Source organism: Brachycentrus maculatus, unplaced genomic scaffold, assembly GCF_059751285.1.
Source record: "Brachycentrus maculatus isolate JH-2025_06_01 unplaced genomic scaffold, ASM5975128v1 h1tg000271l, whole genome shotgun sequence".
In the NCBI taxonomy this organism is placed as follows: domain Eukaryota; kingdom Metazoa; phylum Arthropoda; class Insecta; order Trichoptera; family Brachycentridae; genus Brachycentrus; species Brachycentrus maculatus.
Genome location: NW_028281022.1, coordinates 281,299 through 301,228, shown reverse-complemented (window position 1 = coordinate 301,228; position 19,930 = coordinate 281,299). Strand labels below are relative to the sequence as shown.

At 30.7% G+C, this 19,930-nt stretch overlaps 2 protein-coding genes across 3 annotated transcripts; both read left to right on the top strand.

Annotated features, from left to right (window-relative positions):
• The first annotated feature begins 145 nt into the window (after nt 1–145).
• LOC148305505 (uncharacterized) lies at nt 146–3,117 on the top strand. The gene has a single exon (XM_088266578.1). The coding sequence runs from the start codon at nt 254–256 to the stop codon at nt 1,865–1,867; it is 1,614 nt and encodes a 537-aa protein (XP_088122704.1). The 5' UTR covers nt 146–253; the 3' UTR covers nt 1,868–3,117.
• A 220-nt stretch (nt 3,118–3,337) lies between these two features.
• LOC148305504 (sorting nexin-21-like) lies at nt 3,338–17,406 on the top strand. 2 transcript variants are annotated; one of them, XR_015838145.1, is made up of 7 exons: nt 3,338–4,139; nt 5,106–5,343; nt 5,749–5,970; nt 7,796–8,004; nt 9,141–9,264; nt 12,804–12,971; nt 14,163–14,499. XR_015838145.1 is itself a non-coding variant. In XM_088266580.1 (6 exons), the coding sequence occupies exons 2-6, from the start codon at nt 5,122–5,124 to the stop codon at nt 17,265–17,267; spliced, it is 813 nt and encodes a 270-aa protein (XP_088122706.1). In that variant the 5' UTR covers nt 3,338–4,139; nt 5,106–5,121; the 3' UTR covers nt 17,268–17,406. The 2 variants fall into 2 exon arrangements, 1 of the variants encoding a protein (XP_088122706.1); XM_088266580.1 differs by lacking the exons at nt 12,804–12,971; nt 14,163–14,499 and adding an exon at nt 17,232–17,406.
• The last annotated feature ends 2,524 nt before the right edge of the window (nt 17,407–19,930 follow it).

Sequence of the window (19,930 nt, the reverse complement as noted above, 5' to 3'; positions counted from 1 at the left end):
CAATTTTTTTACTAAATATCCTTTGAAAACTTCTCTCCTGTACACCGAGCAACTAGCACTCCAGTAGGTACTGGAGGTCATTTAATGTATCAAACAATATTTTTTAACGCAGTTCTAAACCATAGATTTGCCATAGAAACATTATAATTTGACGTTTATTTGATGTTTTTTTTGCACATTGTAAATACGATTGTAAATGGATCATTTGTTTAAATATACTTCTGCAAAAGAAGCTTAAATTTGTAATTTAAGTATGGATAACGAATCAAGATACGTAATGCATGAAGTAGTCATGCAAAATCTCCAGTCCCAAAGAAAATTTGGAAGGTTCTGTGATGTAAGACTATCCGTGGGAAAACAATTTACTTGGATCCATTCTGCTGTTATGTGTTCTATAAGTCCATTCATAAATAAAAAGTGTTGCAATGCTCTAAGGTTTCCGAAAATGAAGAACTCTAGAAAATTTTCTTTTACATCACCGCTAACGGTAAAACTGTGTGATAAGGACAGTTTTGAATGTTTCCAGTGTGTACTTCTACTGATTGATATAATTTATGGACAGAAAACAGAGATAGAACCTGCACACGCTGCTCATATTCAAGCTTTGTGCACATTGTTGAGTTTTCCCGATGCAGTTTTAAAACCGATTTTCAAGCTTATGAAGTGCACCTCTGAACAAAACAATAAAATTAAAGTCGAAGACTCTTATGATTCCGAGAAGAGTACTGATTGCTTAGAAGAAAATAATGTTACAAATTTAATTAAAAATGAAAGAACTATAATAAATCACCAAAAAACGCAAAAATACGTGTTGGATTTTAAAGGATTAACAGGTAAAATGCAATCTTGTATAGAGTGCAAATATAAATGCTATAAACCATTTGACCTTTTAGCACACTTACGAAATACTGGTCACGGAGAAGACATTTGTTCCTTGTGTTTTGTAAAAATAGAATCAGTTCAAGATTTAAATAGCCATTATACTTTGCACGATCATCCAAAACCATTCTTTTGTACTTTCTGCGATGCGAGATTTCAAACCAGAACATTACTAAGTCAACATCTGCCGAGACATTCCAACGAGACTCCATATACTTGTCCACACTGTAAAAAGGGATTTAAGTGGAAGCACGGCTTGAATAGCCATCTTGTGACACATTCTAATGAGAAAAAGCACTTGTGCGATGAATGTGGATTCAGTACAACACACGCCAAAACTCTGCGCGCGCATAAACTTACTCACACCGGAGAGCTGTTCCGTTGCTCCCATCCAGGATGCACACACACTTCTTCTAGAAAAGAAAATATGAAAATTCACCTAGGGACGCATAACAATGATAGACCGTTTGTGTGCGAAATTTGTGGACATAAATTCACTCAGAGCAAAAGTTTGAAAAGGCACGCTCTGAAACATATTGAAGGACGCACATTTAATGTCTGTCCGCATTGTCCATTTAAAGCTTTAAGAACGGATAATTTAAAGTCACACATATCTAGGCAGCATACAGAAAAACCTTTAAATCTTGAATTGAGTGATAATTTTACTGAAACATTAATTCACACGGATTGCACACCCATTAAATTTGAACCTGGCATCGAAATCCCACCCTCAATTGACATTAAAACTGAAAATGATTTATCTGTTTTGGCTGATGCAGCTTCCTCGCGTACCAAAATACAGAATACAAATTTAGTTCCTATCCTTCAAGATGATCAAATTTGTGCATTATCCAGGAATTTTGATAACTTAATAGCCAATCCTACTTTTACGGATAGCACAGAATTGTCTATTAATATTGATCAAATTCAAATGTTGGTTTTATGCGATGAGAGTAATAGTTTGTCTCAAGATACAATAAATAAATGATATAATGTTTGAAAAAGTTTTTTACTTGATTATTTCTTAATTTATTTGATTGTTCCACATTGTTTGCCCAAACCATTATTCGACAGTCTATTTTAATTTCCTTTTTTGTACTCCTCGCTTAAGTTTTCATGTGCTGCACCCGTGTCGATACATTTCTGTGCATTACTTGCTGGCTGTATACAATTTCTACCTATTTTACTAGACAAGGTCAGGTATTTTTGACAATTTTGATATTGCAATATGCAAAAATAATTACGACATACTAAGGTATTACATTCAGAGACAAGTCTCGAATTAGTAAGATATGACTATTTTGCTAAATAATTTGTGGCGTGCCAGGCATTGCTTTATTAAAACCCCTTGTGTGATTTGCCCGAAAGCAATTCGGGTAGGTATTTTTCTGACACAGTGATTTGCCCGAATCCAGTTCGGGCACATCGTACATGAAACTTTTTATAGTGATTTGCCCGAATCCAGCTCGGGTTATTCCCCCACCAGTCTAGAGAACGCATCGCCCGCATTGAGTGACACGTCGCAATTTTTTGGCTTTACTGACAATTTGACGTACAATGCGTTGGCATGAGTGTTGCACTCATCCAAATCCCAAACATAATAGTGAATAAAAGGGTGGATTTTTTTGACCCACTTTTTTCCAAGAGGTTGACCACAGAAGTGGTTAATTAATACCCACTGATATTTAAAAGATTATGTTTTGATATTACTTATTCAGTTTTCTATGTGCATAATTTGTGTGAGGCGATGATCCATTAAAGAGAAGATGGTGAGTAGGCAGGGTTTATAATGGAATAGTGAAATGAGTAAACCCTACTGTATGTGAGGTTCTTGTGAATATGACTGCTTTGTAAGAATCATCTCACATATACAATTCTGACGTTGGAAGCAGAGTTTTCTACGCTATGTTATATGGACAGATCACTTGGGTTGGTGAAAAGTTTCACATCTGATCCTATATGTAAGTATCTAATGCTCAAGAAGTTAGTTGTTATAGTATCAGGTTCTTAACACCTCTCAAATAGAGAAATACAATTTACTAGAAGTGGTCTTCAATGTCTTGTTTGGCATATTGTAAGTAGACAATATCTACGTAACGTTTAATGTTATTTTTCTTATGTCAAATTAAATCATCAATAAACGCAAACCGCCCATGTGATACATATGATTGTAATCATTCTTTTATTGAATCTTATGAATTTGTAAATCAAAAAGGGTAGCATCAAAATTTAAATGACAAAAAAGCATAGAATTCAAAATCGGTAGAAATCTGCTCAATTTCGGTAGAATTTCAATAAAGAAATAGAAATAGTTATTCAGGTATCGAAATTTTAGTAGGTAGATCGAATTTTACCGACAAAAAAGTTATACCTACCATAATTAGTACACAGAGTTGGCAATGCTGTATTTTTATAATCCGTAGAAATGGAGTGCGTTCATTTACTTACCCGTAGCATTATTCGTACTCTATTGTAGTAGTGGAAAGTCGTAAAAATCTTATATACTAAAGTCGTAGTCATGCTACAAGTTGACTTTGTTTTTTTGTTTATAAATTAAAGAAGCGTTCATCTATTCAGGACCATAGTAATCTCTAAAAAGTCTACATCACATTTTTTGATAATATTCCCTATTTTTTTTTGCTGTTTTCATTGCGTTTATTTTATTTTTCCACAAACTGCTGTCCAGCATGGCCCTTAAAATAATTTATTTTTAGTTAATTTACTCGATAAAATAAATGTTGTTTACAAATTCAGTACAAAGGGAATAATATTAGAACAAATCACAAACATATTGAACTTATTTGACAAATACGCTTTCATATATTTCTGAAAAAAATTGAACTGATTTAATCAATTTCCACATTAGAAAATGGCGATAGTGAGTCCCCACCAATCCTACAGATAAGTATATACCTAAACATTATCCTCTGAATTATAACTGATGGATCATTTAAACGAATGACGGAACGCGATATATTTTTGCCATGGTGTTTTTGACATTGATTCTATGACTTTTATCTCTGCATTGACTTTGACTTTTGACTTGTTTTTGACGTTCTCAGCTGTGTTTCTATGTTGACAATTTAATTAAAATAATATTTGATCAATTTCAGCAATAAAGATAATGTTAAGTAAATAAATTTAAAGAGATAAGGCTTGTTACTGAAATTGTGATGTTCTGCTTATAACATTTCTTTATTAGCCATTCATTTTGATATTCATTGCATCCAGACATCATCCTGCATTGTTTCACAACAAAGGTATTATTTTTAGTTAGTGTTTACCAAACTCATGATTATCCTTCACAAAATATTGATCAGAATTAAAATTCCGAATACTTGTAATTGTTTTCTCAACCGAATATAATATAGAATTATACTTTTAATTATGTTTGTATGAAGTTTTTAAATGCACTAATACATATTTTATTCACACACCAGCATTGGGATTTGTTCCTCAAAGTACAATATTAAACAATACTTACAATATTTCTTACAATATTAAACAATAAATTGTACGTTTAACCTACTTCATGAATTGATGATTCATTATGACCAGTGACACATCAGAACCCATTGTGGTAAACACAAAGCAACCAACACTCATTTTTATACACATCCTGCAGTAAACGTAATATCGTTGTTAATTTGTCATTATTGACTTAGTAATTGATTGATTGAATAATAATTGTGTATTCTTTTGAATAGCGTAGGGCCATGTGTCAATTTGATGATACATATTTAAATTTTGAAACAAATCCTATAAATCCATACATAGTATATGAACAAAATATTTTATATTTTAATAATCGTTTTAGTTTTTTTGTCTTTAATATTAAAATGTAATAGTTAAAAAAAAATATCTAATTTTTATTTAAGCATATGTGATGCTACCAATAAAATTTAATTGACTATGTGATAAAAATAAAATTGCAAACCTTATTTTAAACAATGATGATATTATTGATTTGTAAGTAAAACTTACCAAGCATTTTTGAGCATTCAGCCCACTGAGATCTTTTGAAAAATTTTACTTGATGATGCACATTGCATAGTAAATATTATTATGTGCATTATATTTGTAGGAAAATAGATATATTGTAATTATGTTTTTATTATTTGTTTATGTGCCTTTAGAATTTTTTAAAAACATTTTTTACATTATTTTAAATTGGCAACTCCATTATTTGACGCATTGTAATGTTACTGTGAATTTATCCATTTCAGTGATTGAAGCGCTATCATGCTTAAGTTTAAAATAACAGGCTACAATGTTGTTGAAATTCCGGAGTCGGATAAAAAGTACGTGGCATATAACCTCACAGTTTGGAATTCTACCATTAATCCCGAATCTCCGGATTCAGGTGCCACTATCCAAAGAAGATATACCGACTTTCTTAATTTGTATAACAATTTAAAACGAGAATATAACAATCTGATGACTGGAGTTAATTTTCCCAAAAAGGTGAGATATAATTAGATTTTATTAACATATTTTGGACGGGTGTTTTTTACGCCTGCGGACTGCTGGCGACGGAATCGGATAGTTGTGTACATATAGTTTAGACCTTAACAAAGAGATTGGTACATAATATTCATATAAAAACATTAAATGATTCCTTCTTTTCTGACATTGAAATTAGGCCGGCGCAGAAGGTAAAAATCCACTTCCCATCCTAAAGCATTAATCGACAGAATGGTTAGAAAAATACCTTTCTCGTCCTTAGTGTGTTAATTTAATTTTTACCTGTTTGATTAATAAAATACATATTGTTATATTATACATTATATTATCTTATCTGGGTTATTTACATTATGTTATTGCATAATTCTCATATCGCAACTGTTTTGTTTGCTTGTATGTTTTCAGGCTGTTATTGGAAACTTTGAACCTGAACTGATTTCCTCACGGTCTGCTGGATTTGAGTCTCTGTTAGAGCATATTGCCAAAGATGTGAGGTTAAGGGAGGCTCCTTTCACTGTTGACTTTTTTGAAAGAATAGAATTAACCCTAGCCAAAAATTTTATGTTGGAAAATAGATATGATCAAGCTCTGTCCCCCCTAGAAAGTACCTTTAAACTGTTAAGTATGGTAAGATAAATTAACATACTATTTTATTGTATTAGTTTTTGTATGCTGTGGGATTTTTTACCAAGATAAGAGTTTACTTATGTAAATTATATGGGATTATATAAGAATAAATAATTGCATGATAATATATGATGTACGGTTTTGAGATTCTTCAAACCTCAAAATCCCTTCAAATTTTTATGAGTACATATAAGAATTTCACATATCGCTCATTCCTTTCAAGAACGTCATAAATCAATAATTGTCAATTTTCAGTTGTGCATGTTTTCGAAATGCCCAGAAAATGTACTATATCCCAGCAAAAAAGGCATATTTTTAACTTAATATTTACCCGCTACAGAGCAGAAAGTGTTGTTTTTGCATTTTGAAGAAAAGGTATTGTTTAATTATTTTTTTAAATATACTAAATATTTTTCAAATGGAAAAAAATTCTTCAGGTTTTACCTAAAAAGATCTGTTGCACAGTAAAAAGTTCAATAAGCGGCTTGATATTTATTTTTAATACATTGTATTATATTATCAAACTTTTAAAATAATCTCCTGAAAAATCAAGTTTTTTTTATTTATGACGTTCTTGAAAGCTGTGAGTGATATATGTACATACAATATATTTTTATGTTATTTATATATTTTATGTCATTATTTTTATAATTTTTAACACATTTACAAGTTATTGTTGGAAAATTGACTACAGTAGCAATTTTAAATAATTAAGAAAAAAATCATAAATTGTAACTACAAATCAATTTTCACTAGGAAATAAAACTGTCCATCCCAGGATTCAAACCTGAGTTCTATTGATGTCCGATCAGATGTTCTATGTACTGAGCTAAGGTCGCTTAGCTATTAAACAACCGTGATTTGACAGTGAATCCAACACAGACACACCTTTATTTTTTATATTCATGGAATTTTATTGTATGTACATGCTTGTACAGAATTTTTCCATTTAGTATGTGGTCTGTGGTAGCTCCGAAATAAGAATTGATTATCTGTATTGTTAAAATTGGTTTGATTAGTAGTTCTTTGTTATAAATAACTTTATTGTTGTTGTCAAACTGGTATTCGTATTTTCCCTCAGGTTGGTTCAAAGCGATAGTATAATATATTACAATTAAAACATCCTGTGTATACATATTACGATTGGTCAAAAAAAAATTATGCAAAAATTGCTTCCATCTTTGCTAATCAAATTTTTGTTTGTTTTCGGGCTCCAAGGATATTTAATTATGGGTACAAACTGTACATATTATACGACACAAATACTAAACATTAACAGATTATAACAATCCCATGCAGTCTGAAGTCTCAGTCGGAATGAAGGGGAATAGAAGATTTGAGATTATGTTACAAATACCCAGACCTATTTGAAATTAAAATTTCTTTATTTTACATTGCAATTGGCTGGAATCAAGCAATTTCAGTTTTGCAGTTGAGCATTTCCTCAACTGACCTATGGTGCCCGACAAAATCACTTGAAAAGGTGCTGAAGACGTAAAGTGCTAATGAAAATAAATATACTAAGTTTTGGAAAGTCAGTCAGGAAAGTGTTCAACCATCATTCATTTTTTTTAAATAAAAAAAAAATGTTGGTGATAATATAACTTTTTCTAATGATATTTTCAGAATGTTTAGTGTATTGGATAACTACACTTGTAGGTACCATAAGTTCACAATCTGGGTTTTAAGCACTGATTAAATGTATCTTGGTTGTATACTGATATTTTGATTATATTATTGCACAAATAACTATGCATCATTAAAAAAATAAGAAAAACATGTATTCTATTTGTAATATTCAAGTTGTATTGTGCATCTATTTCAGATATACACAGACCGTTCACGTGTAGTGTTAGTCTCCCTATGTCGCTTGGTGGCGTGTGGGGTGGGGGGAGGGTCGGGGGGCGAGTCTAGTGGACTTGCTGGCCCAGTGGAGAAGTGGGCCAGTTTGGCTATGAAAAGATTTGACGGAGTGAGCGACGCGGACCTTTTGCCTCTTTATGTGCCTTTGATAAAAACCTGCATCACTATATGGTAAGTAAACGCCGCCTGCAATTCGTTATTAGCTACTTTCATACGTACGTGGCTATGTGTTTAGTAGTTGTTTACCATCACGCACCAAAGAACTATTTGAAAGATTGCGGGGTCGGTGTGTACAACTTATAAAAGAAATACCATGCACTTATTACAGGAGAAGAAGTATAATCCTGCACACTAGATGTCCACGAAACTCACTCTTCGCTCACTCCTTTCAAGAACGTCATAAATCAAAAACATGATTTTTCAGGAGAACGTTTTTAAGGTTTAAAAATATAACACAATGTATTAAAAATAAATATCAAGCCACTTTTTGAACTTTTTACTTTGCAACAGACCTTTTTAGGTAAAACCTGAAGGTTTTTTATCCATTTAAAAAATATTTAGAATATTAAAAAAAAAAATTAAATAATACCTTTTCTTCAAAATGCAAAAACAACATTTTCTGTCCTGTAGCGGGTAAATATTGAGTTGAAAATATGCCTCTTTTGCTGGGATATAGTACATTTTCTGGGCATTCCGAAAACATGCACAAGTGAAAATTGACGATTTTTGATTTATGACGTTCTTGAAAGGAGTGAGCGTCTTATGTTTTGGGTATTGTTGTCGTATTGCACACATTTTTTTTTATTGCGTGCTTTAGGTTATAGATATCCTTAATCAGTATTAGAGAGACAAATCTCAGAAAAAAAATTAGGTAATAGAAATGAATTTTTCATACATATATGGAAAAAATACATGAAGAATATGAAGTTAACCTCTGGAGTAGTAAGATATCAATAACATTTTAAAACATCGTTTGTTCAGTCGGTAAAACATGTAATTAGCCGATAAATGATTTGATTCTACTGTATATTCAATAGATGGCATTGGTAGTCCAAATCCCGATATAATCTGGAAATATTTGAGAAATAACCACTACGCTACAAAAGTTGGGGCATACGCTATCTGACCTGGTATTTTATGCCCCCACAGTTAGGGTGGTATGAACAGAGAGTTTAATACTAAATATAAGTTTAAAACAGTTATTCATATTAACAGCAACAGTACTTTATTGATTTAAGAACTAAACTATATCTTACTTTTGTAATTACATATTTATCTTCATTAATAATCTGTTTTACAAATTTCAGGAAGGTTTTGGGAAAAGACTATCAATCTTTGGAGAGTAATTTGCTTTGCATGAAGAGAAGAGGAATGAAAGTGGACTCTTGTCCCAACCTCTTGGAGGCTATACAAAAGCTAGAAGAATCCATGGTAACACCCTAAATCTAGTCTAATAGTCTGACGTATTATTAAGCGTATTTATTTATGTATTTCACATTGACTTTTAACATACTGAAAATTTACTCTGATATGGTGAAAATTAGTTATTAGTACCTTGTGAGTAGTGACATTCTGTTATAACATCATATTTACCTTTTTGACACCTTAAACAAATCCAATACCTTCCGATTTTCATGGATTTCCTACATTGACTTGATGGTAGAAAAATAACCCTGACCCTCAAACTTTACTATAAATAATTCCAAATTACCAAGATATTAAATTAAAGTGACTTGTACATTTTGCCAAGCCAAAATTAGCCAAGAGGTAATGACCAGTTGTGAGTTGAAGTCGGTTTGGTTTACTTCAAGTCTTGACCTTGATCCCGAGTTCTAACAGATTTCATCCTGAACTTATCCAGAAATCTCTAGACACCAATAAGTCTATTATTAAATCTCTATAGGCGGTTTGTTCTTTGAGTCATCTCTGTCGATCCAAAGCTGACTGCATTCTATATTTTCATTTTAAAAGCTGTAGTTTTTTTTTCTTCCTGCTGACAAATCTCATTAAATTATGCAATTTAAAGATGTGACCAATGGGCAAATACGTGTTACTTTTTCGGCTACCCAATTAGGAAAGTTATTGTTACTTTTTCTTGGTCTACATTTTATTTCAGGTGAATTATTTTGATGTTTAACCTGTTAACCGGGCGGGACGCATAAATACGTCAAACGTAAACAATATCGGGTACGGGTAGGACATATGAATACGTCCTTGAAATATATTTTGCGCCCTGGAACGGGCGGGACGTATATTTTTCGAACAACAAAGGTATTAGTCATCCATACATGTTTCGACACAAATTTAAGACACGGAGTGAATCAGTATTCGCGCCCGTTACAAGTTGCGTAATTGGACAGCGGACTGCCCGGTTAACAGGTTAAATGTTGAATATATGTATTAGGAACTAGAAATCAGAAATATACTACCAAATTTATGCACTGATTGGCGTGATTTAAAGCTAAATGATAAAATCTACAATATTAAGTGACGGTTTCTTTTATAAAAAAAATTCAATCACCCGATTCAATTGATTACTATGCATCTGATTTTCTTTTCCAAACAATTCGTCATAAAATCTAAGCTGATACACTTTTCTTTCATAATAGGATTTTTTTCACAAATTAGTGATGTTCTTTTGAATGTATATTTATATTGAAAGAGTATTTTTATAATTCTAAAGATTTTACTATAAATGCATGAAAATTATGATTTCATTAATAAAAGAATATATTAAATAATTCGTCATTTGTCACCATAATTATTATATCTTAACTCCTTTGTCAACTCGCCCTGCTTGTGTTATATGTCAAAACATTATTGCAATTTTATGAAAGGTGAAATTCTCTTTGAAATATCCAAAACAATTACTGATACATCGTAAATTACTTTCGTGTGATTCAAAAGAATGTATAATACTATGATAAGAGATATTATATTTATTAAAAATAATATTAAAATTTATAATAAAATATGAGAAACAGCCTGTTGTAATTTAAAAAAATAAATAAAAGATCAACAAATTGCAATTATTCAAGAGATTTTTTAATAATTTTCATATGCATTTAACATATTCAGTTATAAAATTACTTTATTATGGTGTCAATTATGCTTTCGTACATTTAATGCATTTGTAATGAAGTTTTACTTTACGTCATATTGTTTTGTGTTGATAAATAAAACATAACATGTTTAATTATGTATTAAATTCAGTCAATTTAAATTACTTTAACCTATCCTAGGCACGACTGAAAATCATTAAGATGTTGGAAAGAATTGAAGCGCTTGTATAAAATGTGTCTATGTAAATGAAGACATAAAACAAAAAAATTATGTATGTTCAATTATCATTGACATATACATTTACACATTTAAATATTTTATAATATGCCACACTCACACACACATAATAAACAAGGTTTTGGAAACTACATAATGGAAACAGTCATCAAACAAATCAATTAAATATTGCTGAAATGTTGAAGGTATGATTTTTTAATCACCATGCATGCCTTTTATGGGGAAAATTAAGTGTATTTATGTCATATTTAAAAAATAAACTACTTATTTATCTTTCACCTATCCCAATGTTTGTAAATACTTAAAAGGTTTTTGAAATATGTTTTATTTCATTATATTCTTTTGATTAAATATGAAAATATTATATATTTCAATGTGTGGCATTTTATATAAAAGTAATATGTATTTTTCTAAGGTAGGTACAAAAATAGCGATATATAAATTATTGAATATTATTTTCATGTATGATAATTTGGTCATCATTTAAATATATGTACATGCATATTTTAGCAGAAGAAATTATAAAATTGAAATTCAAACATACATTATGAGAACTTATACATTGAAAGATTTTTTTTTTACATTAATTGATAATATTTAAAAAAAATTAATACGATAATTAAGACTTCATATATAAATCATTCCTCTCAATGATTTGATTTTTTTAAACAGTATAGATTCTGAATCTTGTAAATGTGCCATAGATTTAAGAAGGTATGACATTTTTTAATTCATATACCCTCTTTTATAAACATATGTATGTGTACACATAAACGTCCTTCGTTCAGTCATAGCAACAGAAAATAGATGCATGTCATTTATATGTTGGTTTGATTTGTAATTAATATATCTTCGTTTAGAAATACACCATGTGGCATTGTGTTTTATGTACATTATCATTGTAAATGTTTTCACTTTGTACCTTGAGATTTTGCACGATGTCCAAATCAATATATTTACTTTGTTTTGTAAAGTTACTGAAGTTTGTATAAGTATCACCTCATATTGGATTTGTAATGAGTAAAATAAACTTTTTGTGTTACAAAACCCAGTGATCAACTCAGGTATTGATGTGAAAGTAGTGGATTATAAGTAGATTTTTAACAAAAAATCCATTTTTAACAAATAACAAAAAATCTTCTTACAATCCACTATTTTCACATCAATATCTGAGGTGATCACTGGGTTTTGTAATACAAAAAGTCCATTTTACTCATTACAATTACAATATGAGGTGATATTTATACAAACTTCAGTACATATATTGCTGTAAAACTAGCAAACAATTAAGCATCCTTGAGGTAGTATTTGATCAAAATGGAGCTGTTTGAATTATCTGAAAATATAAGCAATTAAACTCACTGTCATGTCTTTTTAAGAGTTGAAAATAATTAATTAATTAAAATTCAAAACTTAGTTGGAGTGCAATTCATCACCAAAATGTAAAAAAGTCTCGTGTTACAAAAATGATTCCCTTTTTACAAAAAAGAAATTAAGTTTTGTAGTTTGGTCTTCCATAATAATTCATAGAAGCTATAAAAACTCATTATTTGACACATACGGAAACTTTATTTTGGGCAAGATTTGATCTTGTGTTACTCAATGCTACTTAATATTTATAATACATGTGATATTATACATATATATTTATGTTGTAAATTTTATTGTAGTGAAATGAATATGCCAATCTAATGGTACACAAAACTCAGCATTTCTGTAGCAATTTCGTTGTTGTAAATTGTTTAACAGCAAGGCAAAAAATAACAAGCTTACTTTACGTTGACTGACATGTTCCTGTGACATCATAGGATAATGGGACATTAAAAACTGCAATTGGAGTAAGCATATTAGAATAAAATAAAAGGGTGAAGTTTTATTTTTTCAAGATTTTTATTATTTTACCTCATCACAGATAAAGAAGTCTATTGAAATGGGAAACTTAAAGTTTAGGTATTTACTGGGATAGAAATGGGTATTTCTTTACTCTACCCGGGAGAGAGAGTTTAAACACTATAAAGTAAAGAAAGCTGGTGTACTTTGGCTATTTTATTAGGGGTAAGAAATACAAAGTACTATGTATTATATTACAAGGCAATGTTGAAGGTAAACGCAACATAGGAAGAAGGCCTATATCTTGGCTTAAAGACTTGAGACAGTGACTCCACCGTAGTACTGTTGCTGTTGAGAGCGGCTCCAGACAAACCAAAAATTGCCATGATGATTGCTTGCTTTTAGCGTAATTCAGGGTATTTTAATCGTAAAGAATTTCATGTATTTATGAAGGTCTGTGCTAAATCACTAAAAACTTACAAATTTCAACCATACATGTCACCATGAAGTTAATACTATAAAGAAAAGGTTGTTATCACTTGCGACATAAATATTATTTTAGAAATTTGCGTAATGTGGTTGTCAATTATGGGTAGAATGGAAATTTTTATACAATGTCCAAAGTTATCACTTAGATCAGCCATTACAGGTTGTAAACTCTCTTTAGACCTCTATATTCTTGTCTCAATAGACTTCTTCATCTTCATTAAGATACAAATAAAAGTCTTGATATGAATAATTCTTATGTGGAGGAAATCCGGCACTTGTGAACCAATATTTGGATATACTCAAAATATTGTGAATTTAATATCTATTTATTTTATCACACATCAGTTGATTCTGTTGATGTTTACAATCAAATTTAACACTGTACAATAGGTTGCCAAAAACTAGCCATAGTCCTGTGAGAGTCGAAATCTAATCTGACCGAGATTGATATCTTGGTTGAAATGTTTGAGATTATACGGCAAATGCATTTTCTGCAGAATAAATAATTAAAATAAATAATTAAAATAATTAAATAAATAATTAATAAAACTTGATAAAATGTCATTCAAATTTATCCATGAATTTTTTTTATTTTTATAATTATTAAATGATTTTTACATAAAGAATTTCATCACTTTTTAATCCATTCAATATGGGCACAAAATATTTTTTGATTTATGCTAATATGTCAAAATGTTTCACGCTTTCAGAGTTTTTGTTGTTGTTTCTTTGAGAAAGTATGTTTGACTAATGACTAGTGCATAGGGCACTGCTTCAAATCAGTGCACTGTTGACTTGATCAGTGAAATAAAATGTGATATATGTACTTTAAAAAAAATGAAATCAGTGAAAAATGTATTAATTATGTTGCATTGATATTGATGATAAATGAAATGGTAAACGAATGAGTCAGTACAAAGGCCAAGTGAATTTGCCAAAGAAAACAATTTTGCAAAGGAAAATTATTATATTTACAAAAATTATGTTAATTTTTTATGTTTTTATGTTTTTATGTTTGTGGACAGAAAATAAATTGGTAATTTGATTGTATTTTGAACATACACATCGTAGTCATACAGGAGAAAGTGACCAAGTGCATTGATTTTACAAAAACGTGATTATTGACTATTTGATATCTTACTAGCTTAATATTGCCCTGAAAAAATCCCAAAGGATTTTAAACTTGGAAGTATAATATATTGACCTGTTAAAAATGACTAACTGCATTGATGTTTATTTTCTTGCCAAGCAAAAGTGACTTAGATGGCCCTCTTGAACATTTTACGTTTTGTTAGTTGGTCACTTTCTCCTGAACGACTACGATATATGAATATTCTTCTTCACCAAATATTTTGAATTATTTAATATGTACCTATTATAATTATAAAACCAATTAAGGTGCACATTATTTGGCATTAGCGTAATTATTTTACAAAAGTTTTTAATTTTAAATAGACTAAATATCTAATATTTTTTAATTTTTTTAATTAAAATAAATTAATCTGAGAAGTATTATTTTAATGTCACTATCAATGGATTATTTTTATTCCTCACTATTCAAAAAATATATTAATCAATTATTTTTTGCGTGGATTCTATTATGTATAACATGTTAACACGTTGTCGTCGGGACACGGCATTTGCCGTTTTTCGCGGACTGTCGGTCAACTGCGGGACACGGCAAATGCCGTTTTTGTCGACTGTCGGTTATCGGCGGGAAACGACAATATACGGGTTTGTTATCAGCGTGAAATAAAACGCGTTGAAGGGTTATCTGCTACCTGGGTGCTAGGCGATAGTCTGTTGACGTTATTTGAGATGTCTTGTCCAGATTGGCTAGTGTGTCGCTTGTAAAGGCATCCCCAGAAATCTAGAGTTTTTATGCGATCTCAATCTCAAGTTTAGTTTGAGCCATTTCACGTATTGGACTATTTTTCATACCGCTCGCAGTGTTTTGTTTACTGTTTGGTATGTTATTATTTGAATATATTAGCATTGTAAAGGGAATGATATCTCGGAGGGGAAGACTATTTTTTATAGTTTACAATGCTTCTCAAATTGTGAAATACGGAATACTTAATTAAAAATTATGATTATAATTTATTTTTGATGATCAAATGTCATTTATGATTTCTTTGAAAATTTCAATCGAAAATATTATTTGGTTTAGAAATTGTGTCAATTTTAAGAAAGCGATATATTTTTGTGCTAATCGCGAAAAACACCCGCTATAGGCTAGAGTCTATTGTTCGAAGCGCCCGACTACAATGTGTTAATTTTTGTTATTGCTTACAATTACTAAATATATATTATACCTTGTGGAAATATTATATTTACAAATATACTCAAGTGTTAATAATAATTCTAGGACTTAAAAAGATGAATATTTTTATATTTTAAGGGTTGTTTTAAATAACCAAACTTCCAGCAATATCGACCTTAAATTATTCTCATACTTAACACGTTATATCGTTCGCTTCCAAATTCCTAATAGTGTATGAAGCATTGATACATTTAGAGTTTATTACTTGGTACTAAAATTAATTTTCTGTAGATTTTATCCACATCATTTGTAATTTACCATTTTAAAAATATTATTACTTATGTCTGTGAAACATGTTATTATATATTTGTGGAACACATGTTTTGATATAGTTTATATTTGAAGCACTAACTGTGTGATTTTACATTTTGTAATTAAAATGTAACTTTGTTTTAAAATCACTATAAATATTTTATTATAACTTAATTATAATGTCTACCGGATTCGAAGCTAACCGCTTCTTTATCAAGACTTGATAAAGAAAGTCTTAATTATAAAGATAAAGAAGCGGTTAGCTTCGAAACCGGTAGACATTATAATTAAGTTATAATAAAATATCTATAGGGATTTTAAAACAAAGTTACATTTTAATTATAACATGTTTTGATGTTTAAAATGGCTTAGAATGGATCGGAACAAACTAGAATTTGACTTGGTTCATGAGATTCTTACAAATATAGCTCTGATTTGTGAGGGTCTTTGAAATATAGCTCTAGCATAGGAATCAGGGAGGTTTACATTAGATTATTATTTGATGCTTTACCTCAGTAAGTTTTCCATTTCAGAGCCCGTGCTCAAAGTATTATACAATTTTCGACAATGATGTCATGAGCATTAAAACACTATAAATATATATTTTTATGTTAACTAAGATAACTTTTATTACAAATGTAAATTGTCTTATACATTTATTTTTCTGTTGAAATGAACAATACCAGCATACGAGTTTAGTAAATTTTAATACAGTGGTACCTCGACATACGAGTTTAATTCGTTCCGCAACCTTGCTCGTATCTTGAATTACTCATATCTCAAAGCAAATTTCCCCATACAAAACAATTGAACTACCATTAATCCGTTCCAACCTCCAAAATGTCACCCCCAGTTATTTTTGTTACGTGGTTTTGAATAATAAAAACGTATTTATAAATATCAAATATTTATTGCACAAAAACAAAAAAAGAGAATGTAAAGAAATAAATTAGATATCCTCACTGGTCTTTGCCTTTTTCGCTACATTTTTCTCGCTTTCACCTGTAGGCCGTTTAGAAAAAAACATGTCCAAGGAGGTTTGTTTCTTCCTCCCTCTCAGAATGTTCCGGAAATGAGTAAGGCAAGTGTCATTAAAAAGGTCAGATGCACGACTTTTTCTGAGTGTTTTTTTTCCACGAACTGTGAAACTCTCTCCCACATTCCTAAGATCTCCTTTATCTCACTTGTAGAAATATTTTTCCAGAACAGCCCTGTCTCATCACAGTTGAAGACTTGCTGAGAGATGTATCCTTGGGCTTTTATTAGATCGGAAAATGTTTTAATGTAATCTTCAGCTGCCTTCATATCTGAACTTGCTGCCTCACCATGTCTGACAACGGAGTGAATACCGCTCCTCTTTTTAAAATTCTCAAACCAGCCCCGGCTGGCTTTAAATGACTCTTCCGATACCTCGTCGATGGAAGTCTGCGGGGTTTGCAGCAAATCTCCGTAGATCGCTCTTGCCTTCTCGCAAATGATGGTCTGCGTCAAGGTATCTCCTTGGAGCTGCTTTTCTGTCACCCACACCATCAGCAGTTTCTCCATATTTTCATGAAGGGAGGTTCGCAGCTTGGAAATTATCGTAAGGCCCTTAGCCAGCGTTACACTCTTTATCGACTCCTTCCATTTAAGCACAGAATATATCATGGACGTACTACGCCCATACTGCCTCGACAAGTCAACAACTCGAACACTTTGCTCATTTTTTTCCATAATTTCACGTTTTAATTCAATACTCATCATCTTTTTCTTAGCACTTGACTTTTTACAAACTTTCTTCCGATCCATGGTTATAAAAATAAATAAATTAAAACTGTAAATGTAAACGCAACACAAAACGCGAACACAACTACACAACTGATCACAGCGGAAGCACGCTGCTAACTGATCGTGATGGCGCGACTGCGTGTTACTACCGAACCGAACTCGTATCTCGAATTTCGCTCGTAACTAAAAGCAAAAAATCACTTGCTCGTCGGCTCGTATCTCGAAAAACTCGTATGTTGGGGCACTCGTATGTCGAGGTACCACTGTATGAGTAAAAAATTATGAATGAAAACAAACTTTCAGCAAAATTTGCATATTTATAGGATTTGGGAACGATTTTTAACAAGAGATTTTATTTTTGCTTAATAATACAAAGTAATCATCATGACATAAACGAACGTTTATAAACACAACTGCATATGAGGGTGTTAGATGCAAAATTAGAATTATCCTTAAAAAAATAGTTCTTGAAATTTAAATAAAGTTTATACAATAACCCGCTTTTTGGAAAGTAGCGCGTTATAATTTTTTAAACTTCACAACATTTTAACAATTTTCAAACTCCTTAAAAAAGTTTAATGTTTTAATTTTGAATTTAATACCCTTATATTTGATAGCAATAATATACAAGAAGTTTTAATATTGTAAGCAATTATAATTGTGAACTGCAACATGTCAATTTTAAATGGTGAGCATTATTCGATTTATATTTATGTAAATATTTCACAATAAAGAATCAAAACCTTACTTATGTCTCATTTTTATTCAGTTAACAATATTCCATATTACATTTCAGCAAATGAATATGCCTCAACGCCTCAATTTTGGCAGGCGCAATGGCATAGTTGGTTAGACGCTACACTGCAAAACCGGCTTCGTGGCTTTGATTTATTTTTTATTTAAAATAATAATAGAAAGTTGTATTTTGTCATCGCTCAGTTGTTGTAATGTATATTTCGAACTTCCTTCCCATCCTTTCTCTCACCTGCAGATGGAGCCTCTAAAATACAGGTTTTATGAGTTATTCCTTTAAAAATCCTACGCCTTTTTATCACAAATCCAAGCTAATCTTTCTAGTATTCTGGGAAATGCGATAAATTCCTTTTGTCCTAATGTTTGAAGGATATTATTTCTACACATTTAATTTCAAATAATTTATTCTTCTCACTTTTATTTTCACCCAATGGTGCATAGGACATTACATCATAGAGACATAGTGTTATTGTGATTGTTAATTACTCGTATATGAAGTCAAGGTGATCAGTCCCGCGCTTCGGGTACAAGTCGGAGGGATATTAAATAAATATTAGAGTGAAAAACTACCAACACTATTTCGACCTCCCTAGGAATCGAATTCAGGATCTCCAGCAAGGTAGCTAAACGAGCTTACCACTGTATCTTTGATATTTTAGCTACACTTGAATATTCTAGGTCTAAAGGAATCGCTTTATTTGCTTTTTAGACATTCTGCCACTACTCTTTACGACCCAAGATAGATTTTTTTTGAAATATTTTATTTTATCGATATAGCATTAAAATGGTTAATTTCACCAAAATACTTTAATTTCATTAAAAAGGTGTGCAATATCGCATATGTTTCATAAAGATAAATTGCATAAGGAAACTTTCACATGAAGCATGAAGGTATGTATTTACTTTTTCTTCTTTCTTTTAACCCTCATCCACACCCAACGGTGCATAGGGCACTGTAAATGATACAAGGTAATCAGTTCTGCGCTTCAGGTACCAAGCTCAGAGTGATATTAAATAACAATAATTTACTATTTGAAAAATTAGTTTGTTAAAAATATCACTATGAACAACAATTAACATATTCAGATATGAACATACATAGAAGTTACGAAAAAGTGACTTATTCTTTGCTTTATTATTTAATAAAAAATGAGTGATAGAAATTACTCATCGGGAATATTATATGAATTATGTATGTAATATGTTTTGAAAAAATTAAATAATAAAATAAATAAATCTGTTCTCTAAAAAAAAAGAATTTCGCGTCTGAAATTTTAGGTAAAATGTTAAACAACAAGGTGAAAGGTAAAACAATAGTGATTTTTTTTATTTTTGCGTTTTTAATAATAAAATACAATTTAGTAGACTCTAAAACTCAGTATT